General features: G+C 46.4%; 2 protein-coding genes across 2 annotated transcripts in view; both read right to left on the bottom strand.

The window, feature by feature from the left end:
- The window catches only part of AP2M1 (adaptor related protein complex 2 subunit mu 1), a 159846-nt gene that overhangs the window by 68174 nt on the left and 69786 nt on the right, over positions 1 to 21886 (bottom strand). The gene's annotated exons all lie outside the window — the stretch shown is intronic.
- Positions 602 to 20299, bottom strand: EIF2B5 (eukaryotic translation initiation factor 2B subunit epsilon). Its single transcript, XM_052805082.1, has 16 exons — positions 20107 to 20299; positions 18670 to 18794; positions 17767 to 17952; positions 17495 to 17672; positions 16344 to 16424; positions 15520 to 15597; positions 15127 to 15439; positions 14360 to 14505; positions 13914 to 14052; positions 13202 to 13303; positions 12455 to 12562; positions 11485 to 11575; positions 10590 to 10713; positions 5127 to 5252; positions 3478 to 3588; positions 602 to 2400 (listed from the first exon to the last, which is right to left on the bottom strand). The coding sequence occupies exons 1-16, from the start codon at positions 20257 to 20259 to the stop codon at positions 2335 to 2337; spliced, it is 2127 nt and encodes a 708-aa protein (XP_052661042.1). The 5' UTR covers positions 20260 to 20299; the 3' UTR covers positions 602 to 2334.

Raw genomic sequence — 21886 nt, 5'->3', positions numbered from 1 at the left:
CTTGGCACAAAGACTCAAGAGCCTCTGGCAAAACCGAGCCATTTACAGAACTACACGTTAAACCTATTTTTTAAGCCATCTTTACATTGTAAAAGGAAACAAATACTTCAGATGTCCAAGGAGATTTTAAAATTACCAAGTCTTGCAGCTGGTTTGTAAATGGTTTTACTACGAGCTCTGTAGCTGTCCTTCCCCCTCACTGCCAGTTCTTACTCCCCAGCATCAGGAGGGCACAATGCAGTACCTAACAGCCAACATTCCCAATAATTCTCATCATGGCAAAGGATAACACATATCATAGGATTTAAGGTTCATCTTTGCAACATACCCCTGTACAAAACCAAACCTCACCCATTTCAGGATTCTAAGTTCCGAAGTTTTAATAAACTGTTCTCTACTTGTAAACAGTGAGGTCATGAGTTATCACTGAACATTTATACCAATTCAATGCTGTGGTGATTTCCTACCTGCCTATTATGTGCTTAAAATCTCTTGAGGAAAAAGTAGCGATGAGTTATTTAGCTTACCCGTTAAGCCCTGCTCAGGCACGTGCCACAGCTGGAGACATACAATTCAAAGTCAAACAACGCAAACAAGCTGGTAACACCAGCATAGTTTTTATTTGCTCCCTGAATTAAATATTGGCAGATACAGAAAATTCAGATACCAACTATTTCCCCAACATTTACAAGACTGAGTTTGTGATGTCAGAAAACAAAGCACATTTACGCACAATCCTGGCAGCTGATAGTGTGAGTGCACAAGATCACCCTGCCTAAACATCAGTTTTTAAGAGGCAGTATCCCTGGTCTCCAGCATCCAACGCTGTCCCCTCACTGACAACTGTGGCACCATGGAACGGCCGAGTAAATATCCTGAGTGGGCAGCTCCAGTGCATTTCCCCCTGCACAGGATTTATTCCATGCTCCTCCTGAAGGGGCAGAGGCAAGGTCAGCGTATCCAACAAATAACCCACCTATGAACAAAAGCTGATTCTCGCTGTGCCTTTTTTGCTGTTCTTTGAGAGCAGGGAAGAACACAGCACAGTGACACTTCCAAGAAAGCTGTTCTTAAAGGCCTTATTGCTGCCACACATTGTCTGTGCTGGCAACAAAGTGCCAGAGGCATACTCATTCCCTGCTGCATGCCGAGTTCTCTGTGGCTGCTGAACTTTACAGTGGGTTTGCAGCACTTTCCCTGCTGTCTGAGGGAAGGGAAGTTTTCAAATAAATAAAAGGACACGAAGTAAGCAAGCTTGTATAACTGAAATCATGTGGAAACAAACAGCACGTGCTGTTGAAGGAAATACCATTTGCTCCTTCTCACACTGGAGCAGAACTTCGGAACTTGCATCCTTCTTAAAGCAGCTGGTACGGTCAGTGCCTCCAGAGCAAAACACAAGTATAGTTGGTGCAGCAGGAGGAGGCAGGCACCTCTGCTCCCTTTTTATAAAAAAAAAAAAAATAAAGAAAGAAACAGACACTTCTCTAAAACATGTCTGCTAAGCTGGGGACGTACAGAAGACAGATCACATCTAAGATGTACAGTGATCCATACAGCATTTCACTGGCCAGTGCACATCCACTATTAGCTAACCCCCGCAGGGGGAACTGAGCACGTATTATCCCCCGTTCTACAGAAGGGGGAAACACATGGTTTTACCAACTCTACTGTGCAACCTTGTGTTAGATCCTAGCACGGCAGATGGCAAGAGATTTTCCCTTTTGGAAGGATCACAGAAGTGCCTTCTAGGCTGCAAAATGCCTTGGGCATTCTCAGACAACTGCATCTTCTCTAGGCACAGGAACTCCTGAATCCCAGTCCTGCACTCCAGATCCTAATCCACATGCTCCTACTTGCCAACCTTGCCAGTGTCTCTTCAGCAGGAGTTCCCTTAGCTTCAGAAGCAACAATCACTCCAGGTAACTTAGCTGTATGACCATTCTTCCACGACCCTGATGGTTAGATTTATAAGGGCGTTGTATGCATTTGCATCTATTCGCTCCCTTTGTGTTAGTAACAAGGACCTCCCAAAAGATAGCTTATAGTATATCATATCCAGGCCCCAGAGGGATTCTAGGTATCGCCACCTCCTGCTTTTCCCTTATGGTTTTTGCACTGGGCTGCAACCATCCGACATAAGGTGCCACCGGGCAAGCGAGGGAGGGAGGGAAGTGGCAAAGTTGGGAACACACAACTTAATTAATGATGGGATTGTCAGTCATTTCGATGTCAGGCCCCACATCTACACACCATGCACTGGCATTGATCTTGCCCTGCCCACTTGGCCCAGAAAGGCAGTGAGAGTGCCTCTTCTCACGCCGAGCCACCATATCAGTCTTGGTCGCCATCAGACGACTCTTCCTCTGCCTCCTCCAGCCACTGGATAAACTTCTGGAGCTGCAGAGAGAAAGAAATGTAACTGGATAACAAGTGACACCATGCTCAACAACTACACTGTGTCAGTGAGCACCACTATCATGCACAAGAGAAAGAGTGTTTCTAGGAAACACAGAGGCAGATTGAGGGAGAGAGACAAAAGTTTAGATGAATAACAACTGGGATGCCACAGACAAACCCAGACTGATTAGATTCCTTAGGGAGACTCCTCCAGTCAGACAATCCCGACAACACTCAGCAAAAGGACAAAAGTTTGAGAATTTTTCAGAGCCTGAGGGAGAAGAGACGACACCTTAGCTAAGACGTGTTAGGAACACTCTGCTGGGAAAAACCTACTCCCCGAGAAATTGCTATAAAGAAGGCAGCTCATTTTACCTTTTAACTGGGCTCGAATTAGCAGCTGAAAGCACCGCTGACCTATACTAAGAGCTGACTTTGCAAAGGTTTTAAACAAAGTTGGAGTTCTTCAGAGATGGCTTTTTTCCCCTGCTCCTCTTCCAGATCCAGGGAGGAGGACTGGAACAGGACTCAGCCAAACTGCAGCACAAAGTTCTGCCTGATGGAGGGGGGACGTTTATATGCTCCTTGCAACACAAGCCAAATGAAACCACTCAGTACAGCAAACGCTTAGAAATATATGTGAAGGGACTGGTGAGCCAGGAATGAAAGCTTCAAAGGAATTGCATGGGGCCAGCATGCAGGGCATTGGCCTAAAGCCCATTTCAAATGGGTGTTGGCTTAGAGAAGTTGTGCTGCTACTTCAGAAAATGCTGGCCTCGTGCTACAGAGAGCCCACTAGGAACAATCTCCCTCTCTTACTACCTCCATTCCTCATCCAAACAGGATGATTATGACAGAATGCACAGAAACGTCTGTTCTAGAGAATGAACTTGTGTTGCTTAGTGTTCAGTGCACTGGTGCGTTACTGGCCTACCATGTAATGGCAGCTGCTCCACAGAAGGCAACAGTGGCATCGAACTCCACTCAAAGTTTCTTTTAGCAGCTGTTGCGCGTGTATGTCTCTCTCCCTGGCCCCCCTACTCCTACCCCCCGCGTTTAAACACCTTTGGGACTTACCCGCTGGTTTTTACGAAGCTGCTTTCCCTTGTCAGACGTGTCCCGCAAAGAGAACCACTTGAGAATTACATCTTCTTCCAGAATTTCCAGCTGGTAAAATGTCATCAACACCTGCATCAATTAGAAAAGAGCAACAGGGCTTTCTATAAACTCTTTTGGGGCTAGCTCATGTCCAAGCACAAAGTTTGCACATAATCTGTGTCTCCCAGCTCCATCTTCAACAAAAGGCACTCAGTCTGCTTCATTTTGCTTTTATTGTTAAAAATAACTGTGCTTCTCCGACCAAGCCTTATGTTCCTGACAATTAGATGCTATGACACATAATAAGTCAAAGTTCAAGACCCATTGGCTTCAGCTCTGTGGATGCAGGGTATGATAGAGAGCTGCGGGCAACAAAGGGCCACAGAGGGTGTCAGTTCAAGATGTTACTCAAGTTCTTTTTTTAAAGCACCCCAAAACCCATCCCCAAAGCAGATCTAACAAGCAACTCTTACACAGCCCCACATACGCACAACAGTGACATGTGCAGAGAAAAGCATGAATCTATCCAGCTCTTCCCCAGGCTCCCTCCTCCTGCCAGTTTTCTCTTAAAAGTGCCTTATGGCAGGTGTCAAAGCAATTGGTCATTCATCAGCTCAAACTCCTGCCCAGTACAGCAAGGGTAAGATGCAATCATGCTTTCTCGGGGTGCCTTTGTGCTCAGGCAGAGCAGGCACTTTGCAGTCAGTCTCCTTGCAGCAGAGCACTGACAAAGCTGGCTGCCAACTCCAAATATAAAATGTCACTTCAATTCCCAGCCTTCAGGGAAACCCAGGCCCCTAGAACAATGGACACATGCCAAACAATTGCTGTAATTCAAGGGCATTTTGGCTCAAACTGAAGGCTTTTGGCTCCAGTCTTAAGTGCTTTGCCATTAGCCAGAAGCACTGGTAGCAAAAGTTAGGATTACTCTTCCTTGAGGAACCAAGAGTTAAGCAGGCTCTAAGAGAGCTCTTCCAAAAGTGACAGGGGCTTCCTGAGACACAGCTAAAGGAAAGACTTGCAACCCAAGTCAAATACTCTCAGTGCAATAGGGCAGAAAGAACACAGGGACAAAATATTTGTGGAGGAGGGCAAGGAGGAATACACTGAAAACTCTCAGAAATGGGGAGATAGGTAATAAGACACATGTCAGCTTCCCTCTATTCCCAGTTTCATAACTAGCTCAGCCTGAATAAGAAATCCCACCCTTATTACCAGCTTTGCTTGTTTTGCACTCTAAAGTAGGATAAACCATTTGACAGTTAGATCCCAGGGACCATAGAGAGACAAATGAAGTAAAGCTCTTCCTAAAGCAAGCCTCTGGCCTGGCCTCTTCCAGGGTCACACAACAAGGGCATCTAGGTTAGAAGCTGCAAAATAATAGCTCCCTTCAGGCTGCATGCTGGTAATTAATACTCACCCTCAGCTGTGCTCCCTCAGAGGCACAGGCAGACATACAATTTTTTTTTTTTTTAAAGCGATTGTTATAGATGGATTTTCTATACACCCTCTCCACTGAGACCCCCAAATTCTCTCCTCTAAAGCAAACACGCCTATGATGCAAACAGGATGCATTTCACCACACATCTAGCAAAAACAGGTCCTCAGAGTTGGGCATGCATACTCACTTTAGCTATCGATGTGCAGAGACTGTCATGTTCTAGGAAGAATTCCTCAATGGCAAATAAGGCATTCAAGTGATCTGACGCCCGTTTTATGTAGTTCTTAAACAACGGGGTCCAGTTCTTCAACAGCTGCAGAGGAAAAACAGAAGAGTTCCTGAGCTATGAGATGGATGTGTGCACTCAGCCCTGTTTCTCAGCTGTGCTGCACTAAGAAACTGACCCAGGGAAGCATTTTAAGAAACCATTCAGCTGACCACTTTATATATTTGCCCCACTCTGTCCATGAAACAGATGCTATTAAGTCTCACATGCGCAGATAGGACCTGGTTTTACTAAGCAGCTTTGAGGGTATCCATTAGCTTTCTTGGTTTTGCCTCTCTGGATGGAATACTAGATTATCACAATAAATGTGTTTAATATGGTACTCAAAGAAAACCACTTCACAGCAGACTGATAAGGAGAGGTACACACATGCTACTCAAATCTTCCCCCCACAGAGCAGCTGACATTTCAGTGGAACTTTCCTTCAAAGCAGAAGAGCAAGTAAGAAAAAAGAGAAAAAGATAGTGTCAGGATAATTACCAGCTGAGTAGAAGTGGACAGTGCAAAATAGCCACCCCTAAAACAGGAACGCAGTGGAGCAGCCCCTAAGTGCAAGTCACACGTGTGCCTGCAAGTTTGTTTGGATCCTGGAGTCTGCTGCAGGGAATGGGTGGGAAGGATGAAGGGCAAGAAGTTGTTACACTATTAGCTGATCTCAGTTCTCTCCTCCAAGGCTTATTTTTTATGAAGTCTTTAGTTTAATGATTTTGGTGCTGCCTCTTCAAACAGTATTTCTGTCCAAGTCCCCCACAGCTTTTTCACTTGTTGTACATATCTGGAAGGCAAGCAGCAGGGAAAGCTCTGCAAAGCAGCACAGAATGACCTGAACCTGGGATAGAAGGTAATAAAGATACTTAGACCCCTGTCCATAACAGTTTTAAAAGGTATCAGAACTAGGATAAGATACAAAAATTCCTCATTGGCCACATCGTGACCAGACCATCTTACAAAAACATTGTAGGAAATTAAATCAGAGTTCCACATCTTTTTAAATGGATTAACTCAACAGCAGGCATTCCTGCAACTACATCCCTGGCATGCCCATACAGATACACTGTTTTGCTGTGCCTTCAACAGTGTCTCCTTACAGAACACATCTGGTCTGTTTTGAAGGGAAACAGGTAATTCACAGGGGCTTGGGGTGCGATGAAGAAGCTCTGAGTCACCTATACTCAGGGTTAATCAGCATTATTCCATCCAGGACAATTGTTAACAGGCAGTAGCCCTGCCAGACAGAGAACTCCAGAACACATAGCGGAGCTAGAACCCACGCTAGCGTGGACCACCAAAGGTAGCCTGTATTATGAAACAGTGCTCAACTACTCCATAATACTACATTCCATCACCTCTTCAGACACATTTGCTATGCAACCATGCTGGAATTTGCATGCCTCAAGCAGAAACAAAGGGGATTAGTACAAACAAACTGATCTGTATAGTGGTACATTGACTGGCTCAAGGAACAACAGTAACAGCACAGAATGATCCTAATCATCATGGTATCACAACAAAAAACTGAGGGTTGCATGGCATATTTCCAGAAAGTATTTTAGCCTTTAGCAAAATGCTTAATCCTAAAGACTCTTCCCTCCTCTATAAGCATCTCCTGCATTTTTATTATCCTTTGGAAATCTTCACCTCAAATGTAGTAAAGCTACTAGCAAGTTCCTTCCAGGCTAAGAAATATTTTGTAATACCTTTCTGTTAATGCCTTTAAATCCTAAGCGGGCACAATTCTAACCAGAAGCTATTGAGTTTCTGAAAGCAAGTTATTTATAAAGAAAGCAGAGCTATAAACACTCACAACCCCAGGACTCAATCAAGTATGCCTATTTCTGGGAAAGGGAAAGAAGAAAAAGTATAACATCTCAAGTCAAGAACATGCACTGTACTGTAAATGGTGCTAATGGGGAAAGTAGGGCTCAGCCTTACACAGCCCCTAGCAAAAATACACTTATGAGCCTGTATGACCGGAGAGGCTGTTTTGAGAGTTTCATGAAAATCTGAACTGGGGAATTGGAAGCTTGCAATTATTTTAGATTGAGTAAGAGACTGAAAAATGTGAAGATACCTGACAAAGAGCCCTATGGACAATATCATAACTTTCCAGGCTTTGACTCTACCTGGGTAACTCCTTAAAAGAATCTACAGTATGCAAAAAGCAATCAAATTCCTCTGACAGGTCAATTCATTTTTCATCAGATCTGGTCAGTGATGCTGTATCAACTTCAAAGAGGTTTGTGATCCACTTTTCTTTTTCCAGAAGGACAGTCTCGACACCAGTCCTATTTTACCCCTACCTCCAGCACAGAACACCATCGTGAAGTACATGCAAAGCACAAGGGACAAAGCTATAATTACAACCTGTTACACTGTAACAGCATCTGTGCTGATCACCATGAATTGTTTCAGTGAAAGCAGAGATCCATTTTGTCCCTGAATAAGTGATCCCATGTTGTGTTCACTTGCGTGACATTACAAAAGAGTAAGGCTCCCTAAGAGAAACCTGAAGAGGTGCACCACACATGCTAGCTGCTGGGCAGCAGTGCAGGCACCGGCCAGCTCAGCAAACTGAACAACTATGTTGCCTCCCCCAGCTCCCTTTAGACATCCTCACCTACATAACCTTTTTGATGCTGCTTCAGTGACAACAGAAGCACAGCCTTCAGTTTATCAGCAGCTTCAGCCACGTTTGCTAAAATCATGTCTGCAGTTCTAGGAAAGGTCTGGTTTTCTGTACCACCTCTGCTTTATAACTTGTACAAGAGCCAAACAAGATGCCTGACATACATCGAACTGGACAACTCTATTTCTCAAGCCTCCATGTTTCATCTGAAAAATACCCATGGGCATATCCTTTACCGGATGCTTGTTTCCTAAAATTGCTGCAACACTTAAGAGCTTCATGCTCGGGGGCCAGCACTTCAGAGCACATACTGTGGTTTCCAAGTCAAACCATACATCATAACTATGGCATTTCTACAATTTCCCCTCCTGAGGTGTCTGGGACCGCTCTACCATCACTCTTACACAAGCAACCCATCTTCCTTCAACATCTCTTAGTCAGAGTTGAGCTACAGAGAGAGTGAGAAACATAAACCAGTTCTGTAAAGTTCAGTAGGCTTCTGATATTCACCACTCTCAGAATGCAAGTATCTCCATCTCATACAAAATAACACTTTGCCACATGTAAAACATCATAAGCAGATCTCAGCCTAATACTGCTATTGACTAAGGCAGCTTTAGCTGCATAGCTACACACTTCAGCTACATGCTTTCATTAGGTACTAACCTATACCAAGCTAATGCTTGGGATTCTCAGGGTGTACGTATTAGTAAATTAATGGAGTGTACTTTTTACTAACTATGGAACCACAAGTTGCAGAAAAGCCACTGTTTCAGATGCTGTACAAACATGCATGTTCTGCCCGAAGAAATGGTCTCTTCTCTTCAGAGCACTGTTGGTAAATACACAAAGCTGCTGTCCAGGAAGACCATTGATGTCTGTTTAATGTCTTTGAAGGCTCGTTCACTACCTCCATTAGAGGCACATGTCAACTCAAACATACTGGGTTATTGTAACAGTGACTAACATCACATGTGCAACTGAACATTAACAGTATACCTCACCAGGATACTGCCTTCCTGCTGATTTCAGTACAGAACGCCAGCACAATTCTGCACACAGTAAAGACACTGAGGCACAAAACTGTCCCAGAGAAGGATTATCTAAGAAACTTACTGGTTGTTCTTTACAAAGGAGCAACTGGAGAAAGTGGCTGCCATGATGGTCAACTGATTTGACATCCGGCTCTCTTTGATAAATCTAAGGATAATTTGTGTTTCATAAATGCACATGCCACACAATTCCCTGCCTAGAGAAATTCCACTTGTCCGTGACACGGGGCATGGTCACCCTGACCATTACATTTAGATTATTATCGCTTTGCACTAAAGGCAAGTTGATTTGCTGTTTCTGCTGTTAAACATGAGCATCAGCTAGGCAATTACACAAAACATTATGCATTTGTATAGTATCCTTTATCCCAGACTAGAACCTCTTCTGACCGGGTGCTGCAGTGAAGCTCTCCCGTCCTACTCATACTAGATTAGGAGCCCAATCTGGGAGACAGAAAGACATGCTGTATCCTAGCTGGAAAAAAACCCACGACCATCCTACACAGCTACCAACTCCACACAACCTGTTGTCTAGATGTACTGCTTTCCGCTTAGAATCTAACACCTGCTCTAACATTTTCTTCAGTCCTCCTCCTTCAATTCTCTCTTTCCAGGACAGGACACGCTATTAAAGAAAACAGTCTGGAAAAATGAACAAAAGCAAGCAGAATTTAAACAGAGTGAACAGCAAAATCTCACTAAGCCATCTGATGAACAGATCAGTTCACATGGATGTTTCCTACAGAAGGCATCTCCACACCTCCAGGGGATGAATTAAGTGCCATGCTTACACCTACATAAAGAAGAATTAGTTTTCCACCCTTCCCCATCAATTGAAAGCACATACTTCCTCAGAGAAAGGATTATGGGATGTCTAGTGTTCCTCTTTAGCTCCACCTCCTAAAAAAATTAAACTAGTCCTTCCCAAACATGTGTCAGACCCATTCATTCTGAAAGAGCACCTTCGTAACCTGCAGAGTTTGCAAACTCAAATACATAAATGGGCTATAGCAAAGAGACAAAAATACTACAACAGCTTCAGCTTGGATCGACAAAACCATTAAGATAAGACTGCCTGCTTTTTAAAGCAGATCCTACCCTATTTTGTCCCCCTTAAGTCAGGAAACAGAAATTGCTCTCACCCAATTATACAACCCATCTCTTTAGAGATACAACAGAACTGCGTATCTTTGCTCAAAGACAACAATATCATGCCTTTGCATTTCGCTGGAAAAAAATTGGCAGCAATTACAGTATGCAGACAAGTAAGACCTTGGAAAGGATCCCATTGGGAGAGGAGTGCTCCCTGCTGCCCCAGGGACAGGGCTTATGATGGATTGGAACTGGGTTCCTGGAATACAAGCCTGTAAAGACATCTCTAACAGTCCCTGTCTTTTCTCTTCTACAAGCGATGCACTTCCACTATCACACACAGGTAACAGAAACAAACATAGGTTCTGAAGTAGAGCTCCCCACACTTACAGTCTCAGCTGAGTTCTGTCAAGCAGGTACAATAGTTTCAGTTCACTTCTATAGAAGACAAAGAGGCTCATGAACTCAAGGAGTTCAAGTGGCTTCAGGCTTAACCAAAAAGACTTCTCAGCCAGGAACTACCTAGGGCATCCAGACAGACTCCTACACACTAGGAGACAAGCCCAAAGAAGAATCAAATGGAGCAGGACTCACAGGAAGTAATGCTGAGAAATAGTTCTGGGAGTCCAGGTTTGCATCCAGCTGCTGCAGTGGGAACTCCAGGATCACTTTACTGAGCACCTGCATCATCTCCTTCAGGCCAATGTTATACGCATACCTGCAAGGAAAAAGGCAAAAACCCCCAACATTTCACACCATCTGATCTTTGCAGACCACGCCTCTTCACAGAGATACAGCAGAAAATTATTTTCATTTTCCAGACTTGTTTTTTATTTGTTTGTTTGGTTTTCCAAATATTCAGGCAGTAAAACCACCTTGCATTGCATCAGGCCCTGCATAAGGCCACAAGTCCTGAAAATCTGCTATCACAGTGGAACAAGCTGCTGCAGGGACAGCACCCTCACATTTACTAGAGTGCTGTAGGAATACTGTTGCGCAAAAGAAGGGAAACAGGTTTGTATTTGAGAAATACTATGTAAAAGGCACTCTGATTATGCGTTCTAGACTTGCTGCTGTACTAAGAGTGGACAAGCCACACCACAGCACAGCCCCAGCTGCAGGCAGCTGGTTGAATATTGCAATGCACAGAGCAGCAGCCCCTGCATGAACTTACAGGCAGTCTGTGCCAAGAACTGGCTTGCTCTCTTCAGTCCACAGTTCCTTAATAGCAATACAATCTCTTGTTACAAGAATTGGGGCAGGAAAAGCCTAACCACTGAGGATGCTATAGATGCAGCTGGTGCTCTCCATCAACTCCTGTCATCATTCAGTCATGATCTCTAACCTGCATTTCTCATGCCCTATACTGATAAAATTAATGTTTAATAATTGAACGTGGGTATTCACATGTTTTCTCCTCTTCTTTCTAGATCCACTGTCAAACCCAACTGTTCAGCATAAGGGACAGCATCCCTAAGGGAAAACTCACTTGAGGGAGTTGATTTCCAGGACCAGGTTGTCACAGGAAATGTTTTCTTCTTCACCCCTCTGCAACGTACCCAGAACCTCATTCTGGAAAACTAATGAAGGAAAGGACAGGTAGTTAGACATGAAAGGGAAAAGCATAGATTCTTCAAACTGTTCATTACCGAAGAAACTGTATCCCTAAAGGAAGCATTCTGACACAGATGTCTATTTGTTCTCCATAAGCTGGCACAAACCCACATCAACTATACTTATAAGTAGTGGAATATAATTCAAATAAAGGAGTCGACCTACTAGACACCATTGATCTATCCACGCAAACCAGTACCAAGCTATTTACTTTGGCAACCTTTTAAAAGAGTAGAGTTTCTATTACACTTTCACAATCTAGCCTTTCCTATTCAGTCAAACCTCATCTTCCCCTAACTAAAGATGTGAACTCAAACCTAAAATTTATTGGTTTAATTTCCTTTGGGGAGATATTTTAACATTAAAAAGGCATGCTTTTTTTCCCAATTTGGCTTGAACACCTTTCAAATCCAGGTAAGCTTAACACAACAAAAGAACACCAAAATACATCTGCCAAAAGAGGCAGGTCCTACAAGGACATTTAATTCTCCAGCATGATTACAGCAGTAAGCTGTCTACACAGGGAAACTCTGCTGAACCTTCACACAATCTCTGAGTTTAGGCAATGACACTGCCATTTAAACAGACAACTCAGGGAGGTCGCTTTCATGACAGCCCAGTGATCAGGGGTGAGAAAGATGGAGGTTCTTTGTCTAGCTTCTTATCCTTGGCTGCCTTGGGTTATCACAAGAGCAACACAGGGGAAATTAAGGAAGTGAGGTCAGGAAACAAACATATCCTAGACATCTACAGATGTTCCAATACACCTAGAGAATACAGCACAAATCTCACACTCACTGCATGACCTGCAGGCTCACCATACTTCTTAACAGCCCATCTCTCACCTTTGATATCATCTAGCTGAGGGGACGCTGCCCGACTGTCTGGCTCCTCAGAGCCCATGCTGAGGTCACTGTCCGACTCGCTCTCTTCCTCTGAATGCATAGCTGGGCCTGATGAAGAAGAGAAGACACAGCATTCAACACTCAAAAGCTGCAGCTGTCATATGCATGAGGTACCAGGTGTCCCACGGACTTCCCGACCAAGTCAGCAACTATCTGTCCTTGCAAGGAAGCTTCTGCTTACAGGTCCAGATGATTAGATTTGCTGCAGAGAGAATGCTACAGCTGGCACTAGGATAATGGGACTTTTTAAGAGTCTGCAGGCAGACAACAAAGGACAGGGACAGAAGCAAATGCATTTTGCACAGACTGCTGATTCATGATGGAGCAATGTCAGCAGACACTGTCACTAGCAGGAAGAAAGCCAGCAGTACCCGGAATAGCCAAAGCATATTCCCTCTAAGGGAGGGCCTGGTATCCCATAGTGCGCCATTCACGGCACAGACAGTTGTGTGTGTTAGCATAAGTCAAAGATATAATAAACATCGAGCACAGGAAGAGAGAGAATCTGGTTCACCACTTGCTTTCACCTCTCACCTTGCCTCCACATACATATGTTATCTGGAGCCAGTCTGCTTCACAAAGCCCGGGTCTTACTCTGAACACAATTACCAGGGTCCCACTCAGCCAGTTTCCCTGACACAGGTCTGTCTGTCCATCCCCAGGTGACTACACTAAACTCTTCCTCACCCCATAGGCTTTGTCTCTGCTCTTCTTCATCCTCTTCATTCTTGTCATCTGCTTTCCAGAGATAGCCTCTGCCCTCTGAGCCTACATCCTTTTTATTGTAACCTGAAAAAGAAAGTTATTAGGAGGTAGATGTACTGCATCAGCTTACAGGCAAACCTGAAACAGACCGGTATAACCTGCATATTACTGCCCCTAAATATCCTTCAATGAGAGGGAGACAGGATTCCTGCAGATGCATAGGGATTTCAGCTTTTATCTTCTCACTTGCCTTGTCAAACGACCGACTTACTGCTCCCTACAGCAGCAACATTCATCTGACCGTGTTCGGATCCCTCGACAAACCCAAACTGACAGAAACAGTATTTCACAAGGACAAAGTCCTTGGACACAGTCCAGGTATGAGGATGTAGATCTTGCAACCTGCCTTGAACTGAACATCTCTTCCAACTTCAGCTTATTGTGTCTTACAAGGCTCCTAATCTAAGAAAAGCTGACTCTCCAAAGATTTTAATACTGGGGTACTGAGGGACATCTCACTTGAGCCAAATATCCTTGCTTGCCCTACTGAAAATACATGTTCCAAGCTGAATGCAGCACTAAGCTCCAGCCTGGCACTGTAGAGTCTAGAATGGGGGAGGGAAAGACCCCAAAAGATCATGGAAGGCAAAGCCCTCTGCATAGCCTGAGTGCATGGAGCCAGAGACTCTCATACCTTTCAGTTTCACTTTGCTTTCCTCCTTGTTCACGCCAGAATCATCACTGAACTGGTCATCATCCTCTTCCTCCTCATCTGGTGGGTGCAGAGAGATCACTGTGCCCTCAGAAAGAGTGATGCCAGGACCTACTACTACCTGCAAATATGTGCAACATACCTTAATGAAGAAATACCCTGATTGCCCCCTTGTACCTCTACCAGCATGGACAACAGCTGCTCCAGACAAGCTGTATACTAACAAGTATAAGTGAAGACATCAGCACTGCTAGATCACATACCATACTACCCTAGCCAAACAAAAGGAAGAAAAAGATGGGAGCAGTAGCATATCGCCCACGTCTGCAAAAAGGCTTGGAGCAGCCCTGTATTCTGCTACGGTCTACCATAAGTCTAGTAACCTGCCAAGAAAGGCAGAAAGCAGAACAGACATAAATACAGCTCACCTGAGAAGAGAGGACACAGTGGGGCTTTAGCTTTACTTTCTCCTTCACTTCAGCTTCATCGCAGATAACAGAATGGCAGATCTCCACGTTATCTGCTATGTGTACTCTGTCCCAGAGAAAAGCTCCGTCCAAAATTACTTTATCACCTGTTACACATCACCAAGCACAAATATGTTGAGCAAGGCAGTTTGCTGCTCTCCCACACTGCTGAGTCCACTAGAAAGCACCTTACTGAATCCCAATGCCCTTGATGCATGATGGCTGTTAGATGAAAGGTAAAAATTGGCCTTAAGAGGCCTAGGGCCATTTCTTACCCAAAGCTAAAAGACAAGTTTGTTCTCCACAGAGACTTAACAAGTTGACAGTAGCAACTGACATCTTGGTTTTGCACAAATACAGCCAACTCACAAAAAAATTCCAGCCAAGACTAGGATGAAGGAGTACCAGGCAGCTCACAAAGACAGGGACAGATGTCCCTTATTTGCAGGATGTTGGTGGGTGATAACTCTAGATCAGTAAACGTCATGCATTCTCTACTGCTGAAATGACTTATTTGCATTAATTGCCTTCCACCTTTCAGCATCATTATGGTGCCCTGAAAACTAATCTATTTCCTCTGCTGGAAAACCAAGCTTTTCTCCTTTCTTCCCACTAGAAGTCAATTAGTACCCACCTATCATCCTCTCTGAGAGCCAAATGCACTTTAAATCCCAACAACCTGTGCCCTTGCCTGGCAAGGCATTCATGTTCCCCATTCTGGTACTCACCTATCCTACAGTTCTGCCCAATAACGCTGTTTGTTATGGAGCAGTTGCTGCCGATTACCGTTCCCTGCCCAATGAGTACGTTCTCTTCCAGCACGCTGCCGTGGCCAAGGCTAACATCCACCCCTCGATAAATGTTGTGTTTAGAATGGGTGTAACTCTGATTCTTGTCATCGGTGAAGTTCATCTCTGGAGTCAAAGGATAAACCCAGCGCCGGATGATGTCAGAGCACACAGCTTCATACATTAGCAGGTTGCATATATGGGCACCGTACTCTTCTGTTGTTACATGCATATGGATCTGATTCCCCAGGACCTGGGAGACAGGCAGGAGCATGTCAGAAGATTCTCTAATGCAAGGTAATAGGATCTCCCTTGTAACAACCCTCTCCTTACCTCCTCATTCACCAACAGACCACGCACAAAGTCATCTCGTGTCTGGTAGTCAAAATTGTCTGTGAACAGCTCAGCCACCTGCCAGGAATAAAAGATAAGGAAATAATATAATTAGCAGAAAATGTTGCCAGGGAAGCCAGATAATTAAGGGCTGTTCAGTGGTTCTCAGAGAGCCAAGTTATACAGTACAGGAAAGTGATGCTCTTGCCTTGAATAAAGCTTTGATTCCTCCTGATAGGAGTGTTGACCTTCCCATCTCCTCCTCCTATCAGAGACTATGAATAGATTCTGGTTTTCAGAAGGGGCAAAACAGTGCTTTAGCATTTCCAAGCAATCTGCACAGCCTCACTTTGTAGTTTCATTCCCAAAGGAAGCCTGTAGACTAGCTTTTTCAGATGTGGAAGAGACGTTAACAAGCCTAGGCTGGAATAACCCTGAATGTTACCCTAACACAGTACCAGCTTGCAAGTACTGACACTTTTCCATAGCATAGCCATCACCTCTGCTCCACAGATGTTACTATACTCGGAAGTGAAATCGCTTATTTTCCAGAACAGTTTCATCCTATGCCAAATCAGCCAGTCTACCAATGCATCTACCGTCTAGTTCTGCCTGGGCTTGAGCAGCAGATGCAGACTGAGCACCCACACAGTGCGCAGAGCAGTGCCACATGATCGCTCAATCTCTCAGCTCAGTCACTGAGCACAACTGAGAGTTCTGGTTTCGAAACCTAGTACACTCAAGCCGAATGCACCCCCTGCACACCAGCAGGACAAAGGGAGCAATGCAGATTGAATTTTGGAGCCTCAGAAGGCAGAACTCACCTGCGGAGAGCAGATGCTGATATGACAATCCAGCAAGTCATGGCGCACCTCAACGTTCTCAATAGAGTTCTGGAACAGACTCTGAAAGAGGAAAAAATTCAGATGATCTGAGTGCCTTATGCAGTACCGAACCCCAAAAGCCTTCTATAAGCCAGGGGCACTATTGATTGAATTATTAAACTACCTGAAGTTCTGAAGATCAGAGGAATCTACAATCTACACTGAAACACAAGCTTAGCAGGCACAGCCTGGTCACACACAGAGCTGCATGTCAGTCAGAAGAGACTGGCCTCATCTTTACACAGTGCAGCTCTCCAAGAAACAGCTTGTACTTCGAACAATCACTTTTCCTCCAAGAGGCTCTTTACCTCAGTTGCTTGGAGCTACAAATGTACAAAGAACATTAATAAATCAAAAGAAGTATTCATAGTTTCCATACCCCCTGTGGATTTTTACAGCTGTGGGTTGTTTTTTTGTTGTTGTTGTTTTTTGCTTTGGTTTTTCCTTTTTGGTTTCCTACAGTGATTTGTGCTTTCAACTGAAGGTAAAAAATAATCTACTGATTACTGATTTGGGGATGAAAACGCCATATAATCAGAGTCTTAGTTCCAAGTTGGAAAAAGAAAAAGATCCATCTATCTCACTGGAGAAAGTGCCTCCATAGACATTTACAAAGCATTTACTACATTATTAGGCGAAGAGTACAGGCAGAGGTAATAGGAAGTACTACCCCTTGCATGTGCTGTTATTCCACCCCTCAGTGCCGCTTCAAAATGGTTTGTGTATGATAGCAGTATATGCATCCCAATTTGGGAACCCCTGTGACAGCACAAATCATCCACCCCTCCTTTGTTTCACATGGAGAAAAGGAATCAAATAAATGCAAAAACTGAATTGTGAGAAACATGTCTGCCCCATCATCATACTCTGAAATGAATCCCAAACGTGTGTCCCAGCATAATGTCATCAAGCCTCAAAAAAAGGTTAAAGGAAAAAAAATGCCACTTTACCAAGAGTTACTTCCTATCATCTGCTCCTCCAAAAGAAGCAGCAAGCACAGTTCCCCAGCCCTCACTCAAGGAGGGCCTCCTCCTTGGGGTGGGCTGCTTCACTACTGCAGCCCTTTTCCACCTGTCAGGTTCCAGACGCACCATAGGAAAGCGGAAGCGTTTCAGCCCCTGGGTTCTCTGGTAGTGAAGGACACGGTTTGTGGCACTGTCCATAGCAATAACAATGTCATCCTCTTTGCACCTGGCATGGTGACCAGGTGAGGACTCCTTGAATATCATTGTCATCACAGAAACATTCTTTTCCATCTTACGACGCAACCTGAAAAAGAAGGGCAGAGCTTTAAAATCACTCTTCAGAGAGTTAGAGCCCAGTCGCAGCACGCCAGGCAAGCGTACACTCTTTCAACACGTACTTGTGCTCTTCCAGGGCTTTCGATATATTGAAATTGGACACCACATCTCCAGTGACGAGAATGAAGTCGGAACGAACAAGGGACTTGGCATCAACGTCTCGTAGCACATCACCAAGGGAGCGGTACAGGTCAGAAGTCACAAAGCGCACCGTGTTGGGCGAGGTGTGGCGGCACCACTTAGATTTTCTGGAAGGAGAAAAACACATCAGGAAGGCATAAAGAGGATATTTCTTTAGAGAACACGCTAGGACACAGTGCTCCAGTGCACGCCACATCTGTAAGTGAATGCAGGGAGAACGCTATTACGAGCCCACTATCGACAGGCTTAGGTATGCTCATTTGCACACAGCAGATGAACTGAAGAGGGTTAGACTTTGAGACTGTAGCTTATGGAAACTTAGGAAACCCGACCCCACTGCGAGCCAAGTTTTGACAAAGGAGAAGGAAAAGTTACACACAACCCAAACTTTTTTTCTCAGAAAGCAGTACGTCAGGCAGGGAAAAGACTGCATGCTTCTCTCTAGCTTGCAAACCTGCAGCATGCAGAGGCAAAGATGTTGAGAGTTGTTTCCATATGCTGCATGGCATACCAAGACAGAGCATAACGCAAAGGGTGGTACTCTAATTTACATGGCTACCGACAGGAAACCCCTGCTTTTAGACAAGAAGAGTTAAATGCCAATATAACTGCAGTCCCAAAACACTCAACCCTTTTAATACACTGCACAACCACACTCCTTCATAGGAGGAATGGTCTTTTTTGAGATGTGCTAGGAGACCACCATTGAAAGGGAATCTCTTGCACACAGTTTTCATCAGAAGGATCAGTAAGACCTTTGAGGCTTGCTGGAGGACAGAAGAATCCTTTCTGTGATAAAACTAAAAAGAGGAAGAGATTCTTACTGTAAATGCTCTTTTATCTCAGCTGACTTCCAGCAGCAGAAAACAAAGGTTTCTTCCACTCCAGTTGCTGTTAGGAACTCCAAGGTATAGTCAATCATGGCCACATTTGCCATAGGTAAAAGAGCCTAAAAAAAACCCCAAAAATGAAAAACATATGGATAGCTGAACAAATGCTCTGTACCTCAACATCAGCAACAGCCCCTTCCAACTTGAGGATATAATATCATCACTAGTAGCAGAAAAATAACACGAGTAACTGCTCCACCACCTTTTATCAAAAATTTTTTAGAGTTGATCTAAACGGTAAGAGCTAGCTTCTGATTTTCTATAGGGGCAGATCCTCAGTTCAGAAAGGAAGGCATAAAAAAAAAAGTGCAGTTATCACACAGAAAACTCTTTAAGAAGACTCAGATAAATGAGAGACACTGGGAAAAAAAAAAAAATCTCAGAGTGCTGATCCCTGACTCAGGCTTTAACTGTTTCAAGAAAAACCTGTCAGACATGAATGATGAAGCCACAGGAATATGACTGTCCAGAATTAAACAAGAAAAAAAACAAAACACCCCAACCCACCAACCTAAAGTGAAGTGAGTGTTCTCTTGACTTCAGATTCAAACCACACTTTTAAACAGAGTTACTGATTCACAACTGAGTGATCTCATACTACTCTTTAATTCATTTTTGGTGCTGTTTTGTTTCAGGCTTGAGCTCGCGTGTATAATTATGACCACCACAAACATTTAATCAGCAAACGAAGCAAGATAATTGTTCAGACCTAAATTCTCCAGAAGTGCTCTTTCCTTTAACATACAGCCTTCTGATCAGGATAATTACAGCGCTTTCCCCATCCATTTTTCTGGCCGTATTCTTTTACCCATTACTGCTGGCAAGGACGAAGACTTTGCTCCTTTCCTCTATCCGAAACAAGCCTGCCCAAACCCGCTGCTGCTCCTGCATCAGCGACAGATGAAAAGCAAACGGCGCAGTTTGCCTTGCCATATGGAAGAGCGAGCAGCACCAACGCAGCAACGAGATCCTCGCTGCCTCTCCAGCGGGGGATATAAACTCGTACAAATGAGAACCGGTCAGAGGCCTCCACAGCGTGGGGGAAAGCGGGAAAAGCCGCGACGGTGGGGGCTGCCCGAGCCGCGGGAGGAGGCAGGGGCCCAGCAGCACCCCAGGACCTGCCGAGAGCAGCTGGGGGGGCCTCGCCTTCCCCCGGCCCAGCCCGGGGCTCACACGGCGGGGCACGCCGCGACCCCGGGCCCGACCCTCGCTGCCAGCGAGCACTCCGCCTTTCGTCAGAGGCCTGCCCGCTCCAGCCCCGCCAGGGACGGGGCCGGGCCGGGCCGGGCCAGGACAGGCGGCCCCAGAGGAACCGACCCGGGGGAGGCGGCAGCAGGCGGGGAGGGGGTGGGAGGTGGGGGAATTTCTCACCCGCGGCCGGTCTTTGGAGATAGGGAAGAAGCGGCGGTTGAAGCTGTCGGCAACCAGCACGGCCTGGAGCGGCGGCGGCGGCTCCTCCTGCGGGTCGGGCCCGCGGGCCACCCCCGCGCCGGTCCCCCGCCTCGCCGTGCCGCGGGCCGCCATCTCCTCACGCTGCCTCAGCTCCCCCCTTCCGCTTCCGAGTCCGCGCCGGAAGCAGCGACGGGAGCTCGGCGGGGACAGACGAGCGCGGGGCAGCGGCGCGCCTTCGCGGCCTGGCAGCGGTCCCCGGTCCCCGCCCCTGCGGCCCCGGCTGGCCGGTTGAGCGGAGCCCGGCCCCGGAGAGCCGGGCAGGCCCTGCCGGGGCCCCCGCTCCCTAAGCGTCAGCCAGCCTAGCAGAAGGCAGGGCCCGGGGTGCGGGTAGGCGGAGAGGGCAGCTCCAGGAGGGCTTCAGGAGCCCCTCCTTGCCTCCCCAGCCTTTCGCCCCGGCCGCCGGCACCTGCGTGGAGAAGATCCGCCATTGCCAAGTGGATCTTCGTCAGGCAGAGCGGTGGGAGCCGGTCGCTCGCAGGGGCTGCGGCAGCGGTGCCGGCCCACATGCCTGCGCCTCGGGAGCTGGGGAGAGAGACCTTTTCACCGGCAGCCCCTGAGGAGGGAGAGGGCGGAGGGGAGAGCGGCGCTCCCCGCCGTGACAGGGGACAGCCAGGACCCAGCTGAGGCGAGGGGAAGGCCTGAATGTCCCACACACAGGCATTTCCCAGATGACCTCGGGGTGCGTGTAGTACTTTGGTGCAACCCCGGGGATTTCCAGTGTAGGAAAAAGTTGTATTTTCTTGATACGCTTCCTAGCTGCCACGTGCTCGTGCTGCATTTCCAGATGCCCATCCGCTGTTTCGGCAAAGGCCAGTCTTGCTGTGAACCAGCCCTTCGGCACTCGCCTTCCATCAAGGAGTGACGACCAAAACCCGCAGTCGCTGAGGGACCTCTTGGAGCCCACCCAGAGACACTTCCAGAGAGGAGGAGAGGAAAGAAAATGTGGTTTCTGGGGGTGGGGATGGCGTTTGTCTTCCCCTCAGCTTGGCGAAGCAGCCCCTGCTTGGGAGCTGCAGGTGACGGTGTCTGGCTGTGCCCTCTGCTCGGACACTGTCAGCTTCATGCATCCCGATCTCCCCAGCCACCCCTGCCCCAGCCTGGGCTCTACCCTCATGCAGGTCTGGTGGTCCCTCCTAACGTGCTTCAGTATTGGCCTGGCCCTCAGAAGGGGATTGGCCGCATACAGTCCTCGGCACAGAAAACGTGCCCTTGGCTGAATCCCTCCTCTGCCACCTCTCTCTGCTGCCAGTCACAGTGCTGCAGTCCCTCTTGCCTGACACAGCTCACACAGCACTGCTGCCTGCTCATTTTTTAGTGACAGAAAACTGCGATAACCCCCGCATTCAAAACCAGGAAAACAGGCTGGGATATTTCCCCAGGGAGCTCCTAGCAGGCTGGCAGCAGGGGGGCTGCAGAGAGACCCAAGCCTGGCAGCAGGAGGGCCTTTACCAGTGCTGGGTGCTGCAGAACCTGGTGCTCGCTGCCCTGACCTGTTGTCACGCTTCTGCCCCTCTCTCCACATGGGACAGGCGTTTACAGCCCCTGCTCTGTCTCCTCACCAGCCTCTCTTGGATTCTTGGTCTCCCTTGCTCCCCATAAACTGCCTTGCTGTGACACCCTGCTCTGGTCCTTGCTGCTCTCATCTGCTAGCAACTCTGCACCTACCCACTGACTGATCAGCCAGAGACTCAAGGAGCTG

The sequence above is a fragment of the Harpia harpyja genome, chromosome 12 (genome assembly GCF_026419915.1).
Source record: "Harpia harpyja isolate bHarHar1 chromosome 12, bHarHar1 primary haplotype, whole genome shotgun sequence".
Lineage (NCBI taxonomy): Eukaryota > Metazoa > Chordata > Aves > Accipitriformes > Accipitridae > Harpia > Harpia harpyja.
This window is presented reverse-complemented; position numbering and strand designations above follow the sequence as displayed.